General features: G+C 44.5%; 1 protein-coding gene across 2 annotated transcripts in view; it reads left to right on the top strand.

Annotated features, from left to right (window-relative positions):
- The window catches only part of PEX14 (peroxisomal biogenesis factor 14), a 116238-nt gene extending 108676 nt beyond the window's left edge, over nt 1-7562 (top strand). For both annotated transcript variants that reach the window (XM_035120490.3, XM_088671549.1), the window contains 2 exons: nt 2302-2393; nt 5024-7562. In XM_035120490.3, coding sequence (XP_034976381.1) covers nt 2302-2393; nt 5024-5498 — 567 coding nt within the window. In that variant the 3' untranslated portion in view covers nt 5499-7562. The remainder of the gene's footprint in view (nt 1-2301; nt 2394-5023) is intronic.
- The last annotated feature ends 14582 nt before the right edge of the window (nt 7563-22144 follow it).

Here is a 22144-nt window from a genome sequence, read left to right as displayed (position 1 = left end):
TCAAGATTCCTCCTCCTCCCTCTTTCTTTTCTTCTTTCTAAAGCCCTCCTCCAAAAATAGTGACACGTGCTGCTGTTTATATAAAATAACAATGTGTGTATGTGTGCATTTTTCCCCATTTCATAGCATTCATATACTAGATTGCAACAAAACCTTAAAGTGCTTTACATTTGTTTTTGTTTTTAAAACATTAGTCAACAAAAGACAGTTGAACGCACTTATTTTAAAATTATTTAAAAACCAATTGACAGTAGGGAGGAAAAGAACATGTCAGCATTCTATGTGTCCAGATAGGATTTGCCTAAACATAGATGTTTCAAGCAGGCACTGAACAGTGTACGGTGTATATCAATAGGCAGGGAGCTCCAAAGTTTAGGTGGATGTCATTGGGCTATAGCTCCCATCATCCTCCCTGACCATTGGGCATGCTGGCTGCATTTGGGAGTTGCAGTCCAACATCTAGAAGGTGCCAGGTTGGGGAAGTCTTCCCTAAACTTTAGTAGTTAAAAACAAAAACAAAAAACCAACCATAGTTTTTTCAGCTGTGCTCTTTAAGTTTTTATGTCGGCTTTTCAGACTCCTGCTGACATGCTGTAAAAAATGAAAAAGAAGGGCTTTAAGTAATTAAAAGGAAAAAAGGAAAACCTGCTACATTCATTTGTGTGTGTGTGTAGGCTCGAATTTTCTACCACTTTTGTTTTGCGGGTTTTGTTTTTTGTTTTTGTTGTGGCCGTTTAAAAGAGGCTGGCTTTAAAAGCCCCAGATGTCAGGTTTTTATTTCTTAAATCCTGCAGCATCTGGCACCATATGTGTTTTGGAAATCCGAATCCCTTTTGCATAGGCCAGCAAGTGGAAACCACTCTCTGCTCCTTTAATGTGCTTCTGCAGTTTTCAAAGGGCTCCAAGAGCGCGAGAGAGCCAAAAACGGTGGCTTGTGGATTCCCCACTGCCTCAGAGGCTCAGGGAGTGGCATCCTCCCTGGGGAACACATCTGTGCCTGGGTTGTCAGCTACTATGGAGCTGAGCCTGTCGCTGCCAGAAAAGCAGGCGGCGGGGGGGGGGATGGGACTTCAATGGTTGCTGCCAAAGCAGCAGCAGCAACAGGGAGCCACTTTCAAGCAAGATGATGTGAGCTGAGACTTAAATAGCCCATCCAAGGATTACATCTGGCATGGATGGACTTCAGGGTTTCTGGATCACCACTTAAAAGAAAACAACAACTTGAAGCCCAAGGATGAAGGAACGGCTTCGGCTTAGTGGCCAAGCACCTGTCTTGCATGCAGAAGGCCCCAGGTTCATTCTCCATGTAGGGCTGGGTGTGTGTGTCCCCCCCCCCTCCCCGAGACCAACCAGGGATTACACCTGGCATGGATGGACTTGAGAGTTGCAGGATCCCCCTTCTTAAAAACACAAACACACTCTGGAACCCTGAGGATCAGGAAATGACCATAGCTTAGTGGCAGGACACCTGTCTTGCATGCAGAAGGTCCCGGATTCAACCTCCATGGGATGTCCCTGATCTGAGGCCCTGGAGAGCTGGTTCCAGTCAATGCAGACAGTACTGAGTTAGGTGGATCAGTTTTCTGACTCAATCCAATCCAGTATAAAACAGCTTCTTGTATGTTGCTATGTGTTAAGCGCAGGGCTGCAACTCGGTGGTAGAGCATCTGCTTTGCATGCAGAAGGTCCCCAGGTCCCTCAGTGGCAAAATGGTGGCTTATGGGCGGAGCCTGTTGCCTCCTTCTCCCCTGAGCCTTGCACTGCGACCACTTGTGACAACTGGTTACAGTTATGCCAGGGTTATTGCAAGGTCAGGGATACTAACTCTCCACCCCACAAAAAGCCCTTTACTGTTGTAATGGTTAGAAAACTATTAGTCAGAACGCTTTGGGGTTAGTTAAGGGTGGGCAGGCTTGTAGGGTATACCTAACACCCCCCCCAAAAAAAAAAATATATCCACCAGGCAGATCCTGATGCAAAAGTCCTGTGGTTGGAGAGCTCAAGGTAATTCCATGCACAAATTCGTACATCCATTATCCCTCTTTGGCCTTCAATAAAAATTGTTTATTTTTTAAAAAAATCAAGGCAGGCCAATCCTCATGTGCTGTCCCCTTAACTCCTAGCTGTTGTAGTGGAAACATCTGCCTGCAACCTTTATGAGTCCTTTGAAAGACCAACAATGCAGGAGATTGGCCATCCTCAGAAACGCTTTTGAGAGCCTGTGTTCTTGGGATACTTTCTCTTGAAAGTCCACGTCTGAGTTCACCTGCCTTTGACCAAGACTTCCTCTTTGCACCCTAGGCCACGACGTCCACTAACTGGATCCTGGAATCTCAGAATATCAACGAGCTGAAGTCGGAGATTTATTCGTTAAAAGGGCTGCTTCTAAACAGGTATGCAATAATACAAAACCACAAGATCCTACGAAGAGACTGGCAGCAGGAACAGGCTAATGGCCCATCTAAGTCCAGCATCGTCTTCTCTCTCAGTGGACATCCCATTGCCTGCAGGAAACACGCAAGCAGGATTCAAACACAACAGCACTCTTCCCCTCTTGGAGGAAGTTCTAAGGGGCCAGTTTCTCTATAACGCAACCCACAGACCCACAGGGCCTCTCTGCATACCTGTCTTTCTTTTTTCCTGTGCTTATATACTGCTTGATACCAAAACAGTCTCGAAGCGATTTACCAACAGATTAACAAATTGTAGGGGTTGCATCCAGTGCTAGTCCTGCTCAGAGTATACCCATTGAAATTAATGGACACGAGTGACTCTCTTAGGCCTGTTAATTTCAGTGGGTAGATCCATTGAAAATAAGGAACATGAAGTGAGGTCCATTAATTTCAGTGGGTCTGCTTGGAATAAAATCTAGTTCAATGCCACCTAGTGGGTCTACTCTGAGCAGGATTTAGTGGGAGCAGAGGAGCTACTAGCAGGGTCTCGCTCCTATGCTGCAGCATTCTGTACTACCGTAGCTGTGGTTTCCAGGGCAGAGGCAGCTCCACAGAGTGAATTGCAGTAATCCAGATGCCAATGCAGTAATTTTTTTGCAGTAATCCAGATGCCAATGACTGAACTCTTGCAGTTATACCTTCCCGGTCCAAGAATAGTTGAAGCTGCCCTACCAGGCATAGCTGGTCCTAGGCCCTTCTCTGTTCAGGGAGGGAGTTGGACTTTTTTGTTGTTTAGTCGTTTAGTCGTGTCCGACTCTTCATGACCCCATGGACCAGATGGACCCCCATGGACTTTAGGAGTTGGACTTTAGGAGCTGGCTAATGAATCTAGCACAGGCATCCCCAAACTCGGCCCTCCAGGTGTTTTGGGACCATAGCTGCCAAGTTTTCCCTTTTCTCGCGAGGAAGCCTATTCAGCATAATGGAAAATCCCTTTAAAAAAGGGATAACTTGGCAGCTATGTTTGGGACTACAACTCCCATCATCCCTAGCTAACAGGACCAGTGGTCAGGGATGATGGGAATTGTAGTCCCAAAACATCTGGAGCGCTGAGTTTGAGGATGCCTGATCTAGCATCTTCAGAGTCTGCCTCCCCTCCCCCTCACTGCTGTCACTGGTTCTTAAAAAAATCAATAATTGGGATATGTGGGGTGATGCACTGTATGTCTAAAGCAGAGATGGAGATTCTTGTTCAGCCCAAGGGCCACATTTCCTTTTAAGCAACTTTCTAGGGGCAACATGCCAGTGGTGGGCGGGGATAGAGGCAAAAGTGGGCGGAGCAATGAATGCACATTTTACCTTTGTGCAGTAGGCTGGTTTGTACACACACACATGCCACTCTGTGTCCTCCATGCACGCAAGCAAGAGGCATTTTCACCATTCAAGGACACATTTCCAGCCAGGCAGAGACACTCAAGGAGCGTACAAAGCACAGCCATTGTGCAGTGTGGCTAAGAAGAGAGGGTGTGGCCTGGGGAGGGTACCAAGGGCCAAACGGAGAGGACCGGAGGGCCACATTTTGCCCCCAGGCCTGGGATTTCCTCCCTGGCCTAAACCTGTTTCTCATGCAGAACTCCAGTGGAGTTCTGTTTCTCATGCAGAACTCAAGGACACCCGTCCTCTTGTCTGTGTGTCCGCAAAGGGACATCTCATCATTAACAGGAAATTCATTGTCGCTGTTGGGGTGTGTGTGTATGTGTGTATTAATGCGGCTGTGGAGATAAGTGCTTTTGGAAAATATATTTCTTAAAATAAATAAACAGAACCAGCCAGCTCAAGCCCTCCCTTTGCAGCAAAGCAAGAGGCCGTGACACCGCAGCCAGGGAGAAAAGCCTCCCAATTGAATTTCTTGATAGCATTTATGATACTGGTGAATAATGCGGAGCGTTTGCTCGTTTGCATGCAGAGAAGGCGGCGGGCGCTTCCGATATGGGGCTTCTTGGCTAAGGGGGGAAAGGCTTTGCCAAGAGGGTCAGACGTCCTCCCATTTTCATTCCACCTCTGAAAATCCCTACATGTCCCTGACACTACATAGGGCTTTTCTAAGAAACAGCTCCTAGCCTACAATAGTGACTAACACAGGATTCTGGGTTAACAGCGACCATGGAAGCCTGTTGGGGATTCCTGAATGCAGGTGTGGGGGTGATCTCAGGCCCATGGGACAAATGCAACCTCTCCAGGCCTCTCTATCTGGCACCCAGGCCTCTGGCATCTCCTCTCTCCAGGCCATGCTTCCTCACTGGCCCTGCTGTGCACGCTTCTTGAGTATTTATGCCTGGCTGGAACATGTCATTGAACTCTGCTATTGACTCTTGCTTGCCTGAATGGGGGATAGAGAGAGGGGTTTGTATGTTTGCATTTGCATGCCTGGAAGGTGGCTTACTATACAAAGGTAAGAATCACTACAGTGAGTGCTCTTGTGATCTGGTCCTGCTTGTGAGTTTCCCATTGGTGCATCTGGTTGGCCGCTGTGAGAACAGGAGCTCTTCTTAGGTCCTTTATGAACAAGGAGCAATTCAGCAGGTCATGGAGCTGGATCTAAGCTGCTCTGTTTCTTCCTTTCCTCCCAGGAGGCAGTTCCCTCCCTCTCCATCTGCGCCTAAAATCCCATCCTGGCAGATCCCAGTGAAGCCCTCATCGCCCTCCAACCCCGTAACCAACAACCACAACACCAGCAGTGACATCTCCCCCGTCAGCAACGAGTCCAACTCCTCCTCGCCCGTGAAGGAGAACCACAGCCCCGAAGGGCCCAAGGTCAGCTGCCACCTGCTGGGCCCTGAGGAAGGGGGCGAGGCACTGATCGACCTCAAGGGGCAAGTCCGGATGGAGGTCCAAGGCGAGGAGGAGAAGCGGGAGGGCCAAGGGGACGAGGAGGGGGAGGAAGAAGAGGAAGAGGACGAAGACGACGATGTCAGCCATGTAGACGAGGAAGAATGTGTGGATGTCCAGACAGAGGACCGGCGAGGAGGTGATGGGCAAATCAACGAGCAAGTCGAAAAGCTACGGAGGCCTGAGGGAGCCAGCAACGAGAACGAAATTGACTAGTGCGGCTGGGGAGGGGTGCCACCTGCTCACCCCTACCCTCTGCACCTCTTGGCCGTGCTCTGTTCCTCGGGCCTCTCTCCCTGCCCAGTGATTTCTCCCTGTCTCGCCCCTGTGATTCAACACAATTAGCATTGTGACCATCTTGCAAACCAAGCGGCCTGTGGGCCAAGGCCCGAGCAGCCCCTCACCCGCCAGTTCTGTTTTCCAGTGGCTCCCCTTTCTTTCACGCTACAAGCCACTCCTCCCTCACATTGCACCTCCGAAAGGAGCTCGGTTGCTACTTGGCCCACACTGCAGCCAGAGAAATGGGCCTCCTTGCTGACAACATAACACAAATCCAAATATCAAACGATGGACCTCAGGTTCCATCCTGTCTGTTCCTAAACTCTCTTCCTCTCCGGCAACCATCTAACTCAACTAACATCCGCTTTGCAAACAGGGGGGGGGGGCTACTGCCTTCTGAACGACTCCCCAGAGCCACCAGTGTGACATCTGTCTCTCTCCCCCCTGGTGACTTATTTCCTCCCTGCCCCTAGTTCAGTTTCAGATTAAAAAAACAAAACACCCCCACCTTTTATGAAAAGCAAATGTTTTTTGTGGGGTTCCCAGATTCTCTAGCTTCCATTTCATTTCTGAACAAAGCGGTTGTCTTCTGAAGATCCCCCAACTCCCTCTTTGTCCTAGGGTTGTAAGCTAAGTTCTACTAAGAGTAGACCCACAGAAATTAATGGGCCTAAGTTAATTATGCCTATTAATTCCCATGGGTCTCCACTGAGTAGGACTAGAATGGGAGACAGTGTATTGGGAACAATAGTGTGGCATGTTTGCTGGCAGCGTGATTTGCTACATTAGAGGGAGCAATTCTGTGAAGGCTTGGGTTGTTGGCCCAGTTTCTTAACATCTCCTGCCCCATCCAAAAAAATGCCCTGTGCCTGAGGCTTAGCACTGCTGCTCCCCCTTCCTCTGTCTCTCATCCTTTACTCCTCTTTTTCTCCCTTTCTTCATGAGTCCTCATTTTTCCTTGCTGTTAAATGCCTAAAGCAAGCTCATGATTTTCCCTGAAGGAGGAGAAGGTACTGAGCCCAGTTCCCCTTCTGTCTCCTTCCCAGTTCCAGTACAGGTTCTTGCCATGACCGTTGACTGCTCAGTTCTTCTAAGTCAATTTCGGGGAGCCCTCCTGACATTCCTGAACTACAACTCCCATTAGCCCCAGCAAGCTTCTCCCATTGTCTGGGACAATGGGAGATGGCTTTTAGCAACATCTGGAGGGCCAAAGGTTTCCCATTCCTGGTAGCTGGAAACTCTGTCCAGAAAGGAAACTCCCTGTCATGTCTCTGCATGAGTAGCTGCTTGTGACTTTTATGAAGAACATTTTAAACAGTGCATGGGGCAGCTGTGGCCTTCCAGGTGTTGTTGGATGCCAGGCCCCTGTCAGCCCCAGCCAGCATAAGAGCCGAGCAACATCTGGAGGTCCAGTGGTTCCCCATGCCTTTTCCACGTCATTGGGCCTGAACAAAGGAAACAAGGAGGCACTTTGCCCCTCATATCTGCCAGGCAGAGTTCACGATTTTTGTGTGGAGGCCTGTTCCTTGCTCCTGTGTCACCCTTCCTCCCCGCATCCACCCCCCATCCCTCTTGCCCACCTCACTTTTGCCTTACTGCAGGGCTGGGAAAGAGTACAACTCACTGGACTACAATTCCCATCTTCCTCCCCTGACCACTGGCTGCTGCTACAGGGGCTGATGGGAACTGAAGCCCAAAAACATCATGGAGGGCTATGAAGGTCCTCAACCCACATCCCTGCCTTATTGGGTGGAGCAAATGGTCCAGCGATGTCCAGTCTCTGTTCACTTTTTCATTCAAAGAAAGAGAGGAAAAATATATAGATAGATATTTAAAAGAGCCTCGATTCCTGTTAACTAACATCTCTCGGGTCTCTCACTGCCTCCTCATCCTCACCAAGAGGCGAAACCGAAAAAAAATGTGCTTGTCCGTGTGATCATGTATAGAATCCAACTATAAAATATGATTGTATATAATTGTAATAAATATGAGTTACCACTATTTAACGGCGGGCGCTTTGCTGCTATGGCTGTAGTTTATTTTTCTTCCTTTTTTGAAATCGCCTGCCTGTTTTCAGCTGGGAACAGAGGTAGGATGGATTCCAGAACCGAATCCTCTTTAGGAAAAAAGAAAAGTCAGAGAAGGAGTGTAGTTCGTTGCTGTTAAATATCTTTAAAAGTAAACAGATTTCATGTCCAAACCACAATTAGCTCCACACGCTTCACTTAGGGAGCACCTCAGACAAGGGACATGGAGCTACCTCCTTATTATCGCCTCTGAAAATGCGCTTTCTGCAACTGGTCCAATGCAAATGGTCCAAACAGTTGACTTTCGTTTTTAACTGTTCAAATGATTTAACCTCATTTTGATTAGTGTGAGGAGGTTCCGGGCAGTTTTTGTACTCTTTTAAAGAAGAATTGGTGCTCCTATTTTGCTTATGGGAACATTTTGTTACTTTCACACAATTAGCCTACGGAACTCGTTTCCACAAGGTGTGAGGCTAAGGTCACAAGCTTAGATGGCTCCATACTGAATTAGGCAAGCCCATGGAGGATAGGTCTGCCAATGGTTATGACTGCTAACAAAGCAACAAGTTTCTAGCGCTTACAGCAGTGAAAATGACCTTGAAAATATTGGCACAAATGCCTGCTGAAATCTCACAGGTTGGGTGGGGGTGACAAATAAGATTCTCAGTGGGTGGAGGACTAAGGTTCCTGTGTTAGATATTGTTCCTTTTCACAACTAATGAACCTAACAATAAATTGTAGGGGGAAACTTAAAAAAAGAAAGAAAGCCATAGAGAATAGTATTGCAAATTAATTGGATTTGAATAATTCATACAGCCACAAAATTAGGAATTATAGGAAACTGTCATACCAGATCAGAGTATTTGTCTGTCCAGCCCAGGATTGTCTGTTCTGACTGGGAGTCACTCTCTGAGGGTCTCAGGCAGATAAGGGTCCAACTAGAGATGCGAGGGATTAAACCTGGGACCTTCTGCATTTATGTGCGTGCGCTCTCTCTCTCTCTCTCTCTCTCTCTCTCTCTCTCTCTCTCTCTCTCTCTCTCTCTCTCTCTCTCTCTCTATCACCGAGCTATGACTTTTTCCTTAAATCACAGGAACACAAGAAGTCTTATACCCATTCGAAGCATTGGTCTGTCTAGCTCTGTATTGTCTACACTGGTTGGCAGCAGTCCTTCAGGGTTTTTAAACAAGGTGCATTCCTAGTCCTACCTGGAGATGCCTGGGACTGACCGCATTGCAAAGCCTGTCTGCCTCTGCCACTCAATTGTAGCCCCTTCCCAAAATCCCTGGTGTGGAATTTTAATTACCACAAGCGCACAAGACACACCGCATCTCTCCAGAGGCAAGGAGCACCAGGGACAATTTGTGATATTCCTTGGTATGGTGAAGCTACTTCCTTTGTGACTCGGGAGCACTTCAAAAGTTTTGTGTACGGCACACGTAAATTTAGCCGTGTCCTCACTTAGCAGAATTATTTGCCCTCTTTAAAAGAAATGAGTGATTCCTGGATCTTTCCCCCACTGCGTCTAGTACACGGTGACATTTTCATGCTTATGGGGCGAGAGAAGGGACCTTTCCATGACTGTATTTAGACCTGTTATTGAATGCAGTGATTTCTCATTCCTTAAATGGACTAATATCTTTCCCAGGAGTCTCTCTCTCTCTCTTTCTCTCTCCCTCTCCCCTTTTAACACTCATGAAGAACATTACATTTAGCTAAAACAAGGCAAATTTTGAAGGGTGTTTGAAAGTACAGTACAAGCTTTCCTCAGAAGATTCCCCCCCCCGGCCCACCCTGCTTTGTCTCCCACAAGCCAAGAATCTTTTGTCAGATGGAAACAACAGGACCAGAACGCAAATAAGGTCTCATGATGAAAATGCATTGTCCCATCAGTGCCCGCTTTATATACATAGAAGGATTCGAAAATAGCTGCCTGGACAACGGCAGTCACTTAGAGAATGTGGAAAATTATGTTGGGGAAGTATTTGAAAAGGGTAACTTATGAGGTTTACAATACAAACAGGATAATTTTGCTCCTACTGTTTCCACTGGATAGTAGGTACCAAAGAACTATTTAAAGGGTTTATTTTATTTTTTAAGGGAAAAGACTTTGGTTCAGACTTCCTTTGTTGAAAGCCTTTAATACAAATACAGTGCTTTTTATGGGGGTACACACACCCCTAAACATTTTGTGAATCTTTTTACTTTTGTCCATTTACTGTATTTATTTTTCCTGATTTGAACTATAAAATGGTGATTTTCTTGAATCAAAATGAGAGTACCCCTAAACATTTTTAAAGAAAAAAAAGCACTGATTTTATACATACAAATTCCAATTAGTGACCACAGCTCATAGTTATCTTGGGAAAGGAGCCTCTGAACTCTCCTCAGTCTCTGGTTTGTTTACCTGGGGTGAATTAGTTAATAGCAAGTAAAAAATTGACCCCGGTTAGGGGCTGAGGACCTTTCAATTTTTCTCTTCATCTTGAGAAAATTCACATGAGGGTCCCAAGATGGTTAATGTAATGGGATGGTAGGGAGTTGCCTTAACATGCCACACTATCTGATGAAGGGTTGGAACAGCTTCCCCCATGAGAAAAGGTTTGGGCCTTTTTAGTTTAGAGAAAAGGTAAGTAGAAGGAGACATGATAGAGGTGTATAGAACTATGGGTAGGTATGGAAAAAGTGGACAGAGGAACACCCCCCCCCCAAAAAAAATAACACTAGAACTTGGCAACATCTAATTGTGCTGAATGTTTGGAAATTCAGGACACACAAAAGAAAGTCCACACCGTAGCGAAACCTATGGAACTTGCTGCCACATGAAGTCATGATGGCCACCAAGAGGTTTAAACGAATCCATGGATGGCTACTAGCCACATTGCCTATGTTCCATCTCTGAATGCCAGGTGCCTGAAATTACTCGGGTCTCGCTTCTGAGCTTCCCATCAGCATCTGGTTGGCTGCTGTGCGAACAGGATGCTGGACAAGATACAGCAGGTGGTTCTTCTTAATGTTCTTATGTCCAGTGTTCCCAGAGAACCTGCGGCCCTCCTGATATTGCTGGACTACACCTCCCATTATCCTATTGTCCGTGCTGGCTGGGGCCAATCGGAGCTGTAGTCTAATGACATCCCGAGGGCCACAGGTTCCCCATGGGATTATACCCCAGACCAGGCATCCCCAAACTTCGGTCCTCCAGATGTTTTGGACTACAATTCCCATCATCCCTGACCACTGGTCCTCTTAGCTAGGGATCATGGGAGTTGTAGGCCAAAACATCTGGAGGGCCGCAGTTTGGGGATGCCTGCCCCAGACCTTCTCTTCATAAAACATATGCTCAACATCTGAGCGATGAGTGAGGCCTACTTGTATGGACATCTGAATTATTCCATATGGACTGATCTGCAAGGACTAGCTGTGACTTGTGCACCTATATAGATTCTCCCCCGCTGGGCATGTTTGTTTACGCTTTAAAAAGCTCAAAGGCCTGACCTTTAGTTGCTAGCCATCCTTCCTTGTGAGCCTATAGGTCAGTGGTCAGCAAACTCTTTCATATTTTTTTTTGGGGGGGGGGATGAACGAATTCCTATGCCCCACAAATAACCCAGAGATGCATTTTTAAATAAAAGGACATATTCTACTCATGTAAAAACACGCTGATTCCCGGACCGTTTGCGGGCCGGATATTGAAGGTGATTGGGCCAGATCCGGCCCCCGGGCCTTAGTTTGCCTACCTATGCTATAGGTCCTTAATTATTCTGGTTCCAGAAGGAAAAAAGCACCTCTTCTAACACTACAGAATGGACAGCCTTGGTCTGGTAAGGTTTGGGGGCTTTAATTATGATGCTTGGATTTTTTAAATTATTTTTTAGTTTTGTTGCTGCTATATTTATCTTTATTTTGTGCATTGTTTATTTGTTACATTTATTATTTATTTGTTATATCCTGCCTTTCCTTTAACGGACTTAAGGCAGCATGCAAGATTTTGGCCTCGCCCTCCTATTTTATCCTCAAAACACGCTTTAGAGGTAGGCTAGATTGAGAGATGATTACTCAGTTCAAGAGGACCCACCTACACGTTTGTAGCCCTATTGTGGCTACTGAAAGGCTATCTTGTGTCTCCCAACATCATTGATGGCTCTTTCAGCATGGATGACCAAGAGCTCTTCAATACTTCACTCCCTTAGTAGGTTACCATAGTTTAGGTTTTGTAAGTCATGTTTTGGAATGCATGAGGTTCTTCATGATAAATACTGAGCACCTTGTGTTTACCTGGGAGTTTATGAGGCCCTCTGCTTTTAACGGCTTCTGATTTCTTTTTTTAAGTTTAGCTCCTCAAACAGGCCTAGCTACTTGATTTGTTTTCAAAAGCAAACGGAATATAAGTACTGGATTTGGGGCTTTGCAAAAGAAGACGAAATATTCTAAGAGGCGATGCTACTTCATGCTGATTTTCTTATTTAATGCTTTTAAAAACATGCTGTGATGTCCAAAGATAATAAATACCACTCCTATCTGATGGTTTTTCCATATGGGATTCAGCTGCATGATTCAATTGATTAGGATTTCCCCCACACTGGCTCTGCAGAAACTAGGGTTGTGTTGCAGCAGCCCTCCCAGGCACTTGCTTCTTCTTAACTGATGACTGATGAAGAAATGTAATTCACAAGTTCTCACATATTGGCATTGCTTCCTGACAGACCTGGAGTAGCTAATGTCCCAGGCCTTAGTCTGACACTAAGCACTGTCTCGAGGGCACCATCTTGGCTGTCCAAGAAGCGCCCCAAGTTGGTGGAGCAGCGCAGCACCTGTTGATTTTCTGCCTGACAACACTGCTGCTGTGACCAGGGTGGGGAGGAGAGTATCAAATGACCCACTGTTGTTGCCACAAAACCTGGGCTTGGACCCTAGCAGGGAAAAACAAAACCAAGTAGCAGGGGGAAGCAACTTGGAAACAACATTAAACAGGACAAGCAAGGGGCAATTGCTTGTGTAATGGGAATCCTGAATTGTGTGTGATTAGCTGTGCTTCTCAGCTGAGGGGAACACACCACCAATACAATCTCATCCCCCACTAAAGGGAGCAAACATTAACCTAATAAAGGCAGGCAGCTGGACTGAAGGGGGAAAACCAACTCTTTAGAGCAGAGGGGGAAGCTTTCCTTCCATTAGAAAAATAATATATTTTATCCAAATAAGGTAAAAATATTTGAAATGGGGCAGAAGTGAGCACGAAGCGGGCCTTTCTAGAAAAGGAGATTTCTCCAACTCTCAGCAACCCACTTTTATTTTTGTAGTTTTGCAGCTTGTCTTTTGGGACATGAAATCTACACACACACACACACACACACACACACACACACACACACACACACACTGCAGGGTTGTGGGTAATAAGCAGGACTTTTGAGATAATATCTCCCTCTTTCTCTTTTCTCAACGCCCCACCCCCCTGCTTCTTTATAGAGTTTCACCCTTCAGCAACATTTGGAGGTTCAGTCACAAACATATATCCCTCACTAAATAGTCTTAAGTGGATCAATTAGTTAAACATTAATGGATATATATTTTTCATAAGCGGGTATGATTTTGGAGTATAAAAGCTCTCCTCACATGACAGAAGCATTGAAGAGAAAAGTGATGACAAACCTAGACAGCATCTTAAAAAGCAGAGACAGCACCTTGCTGACAAAGGTCCATATAGTTAAAGCTATGGTTTTCCCAGTAGTGATGTATGGAAGTGAGAATTGGACTATAAAGAAGGCTGATCTCCGAAGAATTGATGCTTTTGAATTATGGTGCTGGAGGAGACTCTTCAGAGTCCCATGGATTGCAAGAAGATCAAACCTATCCATTCTGAAGGAAATCAGCCCTGAGTGCTCACTGGAAGGACAGATCCTGAAGCTGAGGCTCCAATACTTTGGCCACCTCGTGAGAAGAGAAGAATCCTTGGAAAAGACCCTGATGTTGGGAAAGATTGAGGGCACAAGGAGAAGGGGACAACAGAGGATGAGATGGTTGGGCAGTGTTCTTGAAGCTACCAACATGAGTCTGACCAAACTGCGGGAGGCAGTGGAAGACAGGAGTGCCTGGTGTGCTCTGATCCACGGGGTCAAGAAGAGTCGGACACGACTAAACGACTAAACAACAACAACAACATTGGAGGGTTATTGATCAAGATGCTGAAAACAGGCTATATTATTTTCATAAGTTGGTACATCATGATTTTTCTGTCAGGGTCTTTCTTTACACGAAGAAGTAGTTTGAAGAGCATTAAGTAGTCCTTTAGATGATTATTCAAGATGACGTCACATGTGCTAAAATTGGAGGTTCTCCCGCTTGCTGCCTCATGAGTTGATTTGAGAAAACTGCATGGAGTCCTGAGGAGAACCTATGTTTCTTCTAAGAAAAGAGGAGTTTGAAGTCAAATAAAGTCCACAGTAATGCATTTGAGTGAAGGAGAGGCAAGGCTCTCCCTTTTCCTCTGGGAAAACTCTTTGGGTTTTCCTTTCTGAGGTAACTTTCTGAGGAAATCTTAACACAATTTGAGATGGTTATGCAAATTTATTACTGGCACCACTGTTTTAATTTTTTTAAAAAAGTACTTATTGATGTCCAGGGTCTGTTCACGGGGGTGGGGGTGGGGATGAGCAGAGGAGGACAGTGTCAGTTTCAATTTGCTCTGAAATGATTGGTCATGTAGGAAATGGCTTTAATCTCTTCTGAATGTGAGGAGAGGGGCCAGGCAAATCTGTCCTAAATGCATTTTCTCTGATAGAAACTCCCATCCAAATCTGTAGGACTGAACTATAAAGGAAGCCTGCTCAGTACGCCAGCCTTTTTTTATATATACAGTGGAACCTTGGTTTATGAACACCTCGGTTTATGAATTTTCGGTTTATGAACGCCGTGGACCCATCTGGAACGGATTAATTCACTTTCCATTACTTTTAATGGGAAAGTTCGCTTCAGTTTATGAACGCTTCAGTTTATGAACAGACTTCCGGAACCAATTACACCCATGTTTCAGTTTATGAACGCTTCAGTTTAAGTACTTCGCGGACCCGTCTGGAACGGATTAATCCACTTTCCATTACTTTCAATGGGAAAGTTTGCTTCAGTTTATGAACGCTTCAGTTTATGAACAGACTTCCGGAACCAATTGTGTTCATAAACCGAGGTACCACTGTATATAAAAAATCCAATTTATGGCCCATTTTTTTGCATGTGAAAATGTTTTATTCTAGTAACTACAGAGATATGGAGATCAGGAATGGGGGACGGGTGAAGAGTCATTTTATGGGGGAGCAAATTTTGCTCCCCTCACACACATACACACTTTGTCACCTTCAATAACATAGCAGCCTTCTTTGGGGGAGGGGAGCTTTGTCTGTTGCATTGGACAGGGTGTCTCTCATTGGGGGGGGAGTATATTGATGAGGTGCTGCTTTTGGAGAAGTTGGGCGATGTGAACTCTCAGCCATGTCTGTGAAAGGGGGGGGGAGGGGGAAGAGAGACTCCTTAGCTGGCCTGTCAGATAAATCTTTTGCTGTTTACTTAAATCCTCAGTGTTTCTTCAGTTTGTTTGTTTAAAAAAAGTCCCTGCCAAAAAGTGGGGGGAAAGCCGTCCTTGTTCAGTCTTGCAGATTCAAGGACAATTGCATGGCCTTGGGATTCTTCGTTCCCCGCTCTGACTCTCAGGTGTACGTGTGTGTGTGTGTGTGTGTGTGTGTGTGTGTGTGTGTGTGTGTTTGAAATCTCCTTACAGGAAATAAGCTGCTGCTTCCTCTCTTCCAAAATAAGTAGCTAGCTAAACTCTTCCAAAAGATGTGTGTGAGAGTGAGATTGATGGTTTCTATGCTTATTTTAAATTCCAAGAAAGAGTGCTTTTTTAGAGCATGTACAGAAAGCTTCCTGTTTCCAGCCATGACCAGCCCCACTGTGGTTTAGGTAACAAAAAGATTCAGCTGAGCCTCCAGTATTTACAGTGTTGGAGAGAACAACTGTAACTGTTAGGAAAAACAATTTCTGATTTGTGTTTCCAGAACTTGTGTGCTTAATTTTGTTTTATTCAATTTTTTAAAAAATATTTACCCCACCTTTTTACTTTGGGTCCCAAGTCAACTTGTGAAATTCATCATAATCAGTGATATAAGATGAAATATTTTCCACTACTATATTACTATGTTTTTCCTCTGCGGCACAATTCTAAAAATATTGCTTCATAAAATGAATTAGTAACATAATTATTGGATTCACAATTCAACTCAAATTTGGGAAGTTCCAAAGTTGTAATTAACTTTCCCCCCTAGGAGATTATCCCCAGGAATCAGAGCTATCTATCCACCTACCTACCCGTGATATGGGATTTCGGGGGTGGGGTGGGGATTAAATCAGGATCAATTAATTTACATTGGAATTCTTTTGCATTAGAAAAAAAATCTAATGGAGTGCTTTATTTTTTAGGACGCACCTTATTTCTGAGATTGTAAATTGTTTTAATCTGTTTTTAACATTCTGTTTTAATGGTTGCAACCCACCTTGAGACCTTAGGGTGAAGGGTGGGGGATTATTATTATTATTTAATAATAATAATAATAATAATAATACAGTTTCTGTTCAATTTTTAAACTACATTAAGTGTGATTTGTGGAACATACTACACACCTAGGTTGAATAAAGTATTTAAGTTCAACCAGTTTTGGTTATTTTTTTAAAAAAGTATTTTGATACTTTTGTCAGATTAACATGGTCCCCATTGCTACTTCTGTTTATAGTAAAGCTATCCCAGCAGTGGGCCCTAACACGTCAGTTTCCGGATTTGTGGTATAGACTCATTGGCTAAGCAAATGTTTGGATGGGTAAATAGCTCATGGATCTTTTGTTTTGCAGCATATACAGTTATTGGCATTTATACACTCCTTTCCCAGTTCACTGTTCCCAAAGTGCCTTATAATTAAACCCCAACACAAAATGGGCAAAATCTTAGTGATGGATTGATAGTATGATACGTAGTATGTCTGTGTCTCTATGATGGTTGATGACCTCATAGTGCAGATTGTCGTAGACCCAATCAGAGGGAGGGCAGTTGAACTGGCGAGGGGCAGAGGAAATGGATGGGAAAGATACCAGCCCACAGCCGTCTCGTAGCTCCGCAGAATTTCCTGGATCCAGCAGCTGGAAAAGCTCATTTTAATTTTCTGTAAGTAGATCAGTGGGTGTCGTGGGTAGTTCTCATTATCGGGCACATGCCATGGCCACTCTGCAAGTTCCTGGGTCCTTCTGACCTCTTCTGCTGCTGTGATTGGCTGTTCCTTTCCTCTTCCAGATTCTGCAAGGAGGTGTGGTGACCTCTGCATGGCTTGCTCCCTTCCCCCAGAAGGGATTGGGTCCAAAGGGAGAGGCAATCAAACGGGCAGAGGCAGCAGTGTACAAGGAGGAGATGGGCGTTCTTGAGAAGGGGAGACCCGCAGGTAGCATTTACCCCCAAGGTTTTGTTAAAATACTGGAACAGGCATTAAAAACTGGATTCCCAATAGACAAAAGCAGTTCAGTTTAAATATTTGATTCTGAGGAGGAGCGGGTTGCGGGGAGGGAATCAATGAAACGCACTTAAGATGAAATCCTGTATCAGTTTACCTGCTAATAAACCAGGTAGGCATGTATCGGATTGCACTGCTAATATGGTTTAAATGTTATATTCAAGCAATTCCGGTGTTTTGGGGTTGTATCCAACCGCGGTCCTACTCAGAGAAGACCCATTGACATGAATGGGCCTATGTTAGGCATGACCATTTTCACTAGGTCTACTCTGAGTAGGACCAGCATTGGATGCAACCCTTGTAAATTATTTTTATTAGAATGCTTGTAGATATTAAGACGTTTCAGCTCAATAGCATACACTTACCTGCACATTATTTAGATTTTTAAGTGGCTTGTGTGAGCAAATAAAGGCACTTGGAAACTGTTAGCATACTAATTTGAGCATGTCTGAAGAACTGTATGCTTCCTAAAAGTAGTCACCTTTGTACACCAACTTTGATTTTAGATTTATCTAGTATTCGATCCATTCCTGCTGCCCAATTTGATTTGTATTTCTTTAATTCATTATTTTACTAATATTTATTATTAAAACAACGCATAACCAATATTGGAATGTTTCCCACAGCAAAATATACCATATTTACTCAAATCTAATGTTCACCTTTTTTGGCCAAATTACGATGCGAAAATTAAGGTGCACATTAGATTTGATGGCACATTTACATTCACTAGCAAATACTTTTTTGGGGGTTTCAAGGTTCTGAAAATTGAGGTGCACATTAGATTCAATGGCGCTTAGACTCAAGTAAATATGGTACTATTTGGGAAACGTCAGCAGATAATTTTAGCACTTCACCTCACTGATTAGAGGCAGCCTCCACTGCCTTCTGTGTAGGAAAGTGGTTCAGCTGTTCCCAATACAGATCCAATTAAAATGACCTCCTCCCACAGGCAGGTGGTTCTATAACAAGGGGCTCCTATGGAGACACACAGAAGGTTAGTCTCTGTTAAATGACTGGTAGGCCTTCTTCCAAATTATATTTTTGGGGGTGTGAGTTGAGAGCCAGTGTGGTATAATGGCTAGTGTTGGGTTAGGACCAGTGGGTAGATAGGATTCAGATCCACACTAGGTCATAAACCTGCCTGGGTCACCTTGGGCCAGCCAGCATCTCTCAGCCTAATCTACCTCACAGGGTAGTTGTGAGGATAAGGAGGGAAATGTTTATTTGAGCAGCTGGGAGGAAAGATGGGATATAAAAGTAGGATATTTGTGTAAGTAGGGCCTCCAATTTTAATCCAGGAGGTAGAATCTCCCCCCACCCCATCCCAAGTTTGGGAAACTTCAGTAGCAGCATGAAATCTTCCAGACCATGTATCGTAAATTAAACATTTTTCTGGGAGTGGCTCTCTTCAAAGTGGAAGGTGTCGGCAATTTTTCCTTTATTCCCCACCCCCACATTCTTGATTGTGCAGTGCAGCTGTTTTCCTAGCTAAGAGCAGAACAAGATCTCAAAAAAGCTCTTTTTGTCTGAAGCCCGCAGGCAGCCTGCCTCTCACTTTTTCCCAAGAAATTGCAAAACCCTTGCATTTGCCTCAGTTTGAGTGTAGGAGTCCCAGCCGGTGCCAAAAGGATGGCTGTGCCAAGGAAGGCGTTGAGGAGTGTCTCTCAGGGTGCTAGCTAGGGCACTGTGCACCTTTAAGGTGTGGCTGGGAGCCACCCTGCTCTATATGAGCTTCTGCATCCCTGTACTTGTCTCTTGGCTCAGGCAGATTGCTGACAAGAAACAGAAGTGAAAGATTCCTAGCAAAAACAAAAGAGCAGGGAGAAAATGTTTCTATATGGTGTAATTCTCTCCTACACACCCCTCCAAATTTCAGAGAAGAGCCAGAAACGTGGAAGTGTTATTAGGGCATCGATGGAGGTCTGTGATGCAGAGACTACATCAGGAGAAATGTATGGTGCCAGGTTAATTTTAAGGCTCGGATTTCCTCCCCAAACACCCCCCCTCCCTGCGCTTTCCAAAATGATAGTTTATAATTAGTGGTGCAATGTTTAATTGATTTGCAGTGGAATCCTGTGCAGGTTTATTCAGAAGCAAGTCCCACAGAATGTGGTTAGACTTCCACATAAATGTGCAAAGGACTGTGGTCTTAATCAGTAAGGTTCATTAATTCCCCTCCAAAAAAGTCCCCTTTAATCAACTAAAAAAGTGCCTCTAATTATAAGGTACTTAAGATGGTGCTTGCCAGCTTATTTTCAAGAGGCATTCCCCTTTTGTTCTCTTACAGTGGCCTTTGTCAACATGGTGCCCTCCAGATAATTTAGAACAGGCATAGGCAAACTTGGCCCTCCAGATGTTTTGGGACTACAACTCCCATCATCCCTAGCTAACAGGGCGAGTGGTCAGGGATGATGGGAGTTGTAGTCTTAAAACATCTGGAGGGCCAAATTTGCCTATGCCTGCTTTGAATGAAATCCCCATCAGCCTCAGATACTGTGCTGGCTGGGGCTGATGGGAGTTATTGTCCAAATCATCTGGAGCGCACAGTGTTGGAGAACGCTGTCATGCAGAAAGTGGTGCCTCTTCTAAGTCCACTCCTAATATTCTATGACACATGATTGAATCCTTCTGAAAATGGAAAGACTGTTGCTGTCTTCACCTATTGGGTTTTGCTCTTAAACCCAAATTTGTTAATTAACTACTTATCTAATAATCTGATTAATCAACTGATGTATTTTTAAATTGGCTGACAGCCCTAGTCAGAATTAAGCTTTGATCTACCCTATGCCCAGTGTCAGATTTACGTATAAGCTAAACAAGCTATAGCTTAGGGCCCCACTCTCTTGGGGGGCCCCAAAAAAATTAAAGGAAAAAAACTGGATTTACAATTCCAAAATGCAAGATAAAAACAAATAAAATGGCTTTAGATACCTATTAGGTCCATAAATTACCATATAGCATATATTCAACAACAAAAAACAGTGACAATTTGTTGTTGACAAAGGACAGCTGGACATATAAAGGGCCCCATTATCTTCAGTAGCTTAGGGCCTCATCAAACCTAAATCCGGCCCTGCCTATGTCATACATCTCCAGGACTGCATTGTTTTGATTGGATTAAAATATTGGATTAAAATATTGTAGATCAGGCACCCCCAAACTTCGGCCCTCCAGATGTTTTGGACTACAATTCCCATCTTCCCCAACCACTGGTCCTGTTAGCTAGGGATCATGGGAGTTGTAGGCCAAAACATCGGGAGGGCCGCAGTTTGGGGATGCCTGTTGTAGATCTTGAAGGTGGCAATCCCTTGGTCATGAACAATATGATAGGGCATGTCACAAAACGTATATTAGGATGCTGGGACATATCAAATTTAGCTCTTTGTTAAGTTTTCTGACTGAATGTTTTGGGCTTCAGCACCCTTTTGCTACCTGACTGGACTTGGTCAACCTTCTCTGACTCCCATACAAGCTTGAAAGGGGAAAGAAATTAGGGTTTGTTGTGAAATGGTAGTGTCTACTTATACCCCTTCCTGCAAAACATCCTTGTACAGTTCCCTAAAATCAAGGTTTTGTTCATGTTCACAACTCTGCTGATTATTATATATGGACCCTGGTAGGTTTTGCCTATTTAAGTCATTTGAAGAGATTGGGTCCACACTGCCCATTCTCAAGCCACACAATGGTTGTTGTTTTTTAGCCCAACTCATTGAAATTAATGGCTACAACTAACTCAGGTTGTGTGGGACCCAGGTGGCGCTGTGGTTAAATCACAGAGCCTAGGGCTTGCTGACCAGAAGGTCAGCGGTTCGAATCCCTGTGACGGGGTGAGCTCCCGTTGCTTGGTTCCAGCTCCTGCCAACCTAGCAGTTCGAAAGCACGTCAAAATGCAAGTAGATAAATAGGAACCGCTACAGCGGGAAGGTAAACGGCGTTCCATGTGCTGCTCTGGTTTGCCAGAAGCGGCTTTGTCATGCTGGCCACATGACCTGGAAGCTATACGCCGGCTCCCTCGGCCAATAATGCGAGATGAGCGCGCAACCCCAGAGTCGGTCACGACTGGACCTAATGGTCAGGGGTCCCTTTACCTTTACCTTTAACTCAGGTTAATCAATTTCCATGGGTCTATTGTGAGTAAAAATTAGTTTGATATGACCCGGAGAGTTTGCATCCACTGTTAATTATACTCTGAGCCGACCCACTGAAATAAACGGGCATTAAAAATGTAGGTCCATTCCATTCATTCAGTGGGTGTTTTCTGACCAACCTTGGCTACAAAGTCAATGATTCTGTGTTCCATTGGTGGTGGAGTCTTTTTTTAAAAAAATATATGTTTTTTTTATTAAAGATTTTCTTGTGTTACAAAAGTACATACATCATTTCTATTTTCAGATCATAAAGTCATTTCTACAGATCAATTATATTTGATGTGAGACTTTAAAAGTTGTATACAGTATAAGGTTGGGGGAGAAGAGAGAAGGGGAGAGAAAAAAAGTGGGGGACAGAAGGAGTAGTAAACTTTCATTCTTTTACATAGTGTATGTGCAAAGTTTTTGTGTCAGCATCACATGGGTAGAGTCTCTTTCTATTTATTTGTCTTCATTGGCAGTGAGAGAGGTTGGGGGCCCAGGATATGGTTAGTTGCCTTCAGTTGACTGCAGTGAGTTTTGTTTGTGTGTGTGAGGGTATGGGGTTGTTGGGTCAAATTAGCCATATCGGTTTGTATGTTTTTGGTGGGTTCTTGTTGTCTGGTTGGGCTGTGTGTATAATAAAGGGGAGCCACACTGGGGTGAAGGTGTCCACTTTTGTTTGTCCCCGTGCTTTAGTTTGTTGCTTAAGTTTTCTAGTAAGGCTGTTTCCCATACAGTTTGGTACTAGTGGTACACTCCCGACAGGTCCCTCCAGTGTCTAGCTATGATGCTCCTGGGTTATAAGCTCCTGTAGTGTGAGTGTGTGTTATTGCCTTGGAAAATATTCTATAGGGCCAGTTCTGGGGTGGCTTCTAATA

This window comes from Zootoca vivipara, chromosome 6 (genome assembly GCF_965207765.1).
Source record: "Zootoca vivipara chromosome 6, rZooViv2.hap1.1, whole genome shotgun sequence".
Taxonomy (NCBI): domain Eukaryota; kingdom Metazoa; phylum Chordata; class Lepidosauria; order Squamata; family Lacertidae; genus Zootoca; species Zootoca vivipara.
The sequence above is the reverse complement of the archived record's forward strand: the minus strand, read 5'-3'. Positions and strand labels throughout refer to the sequence as shown.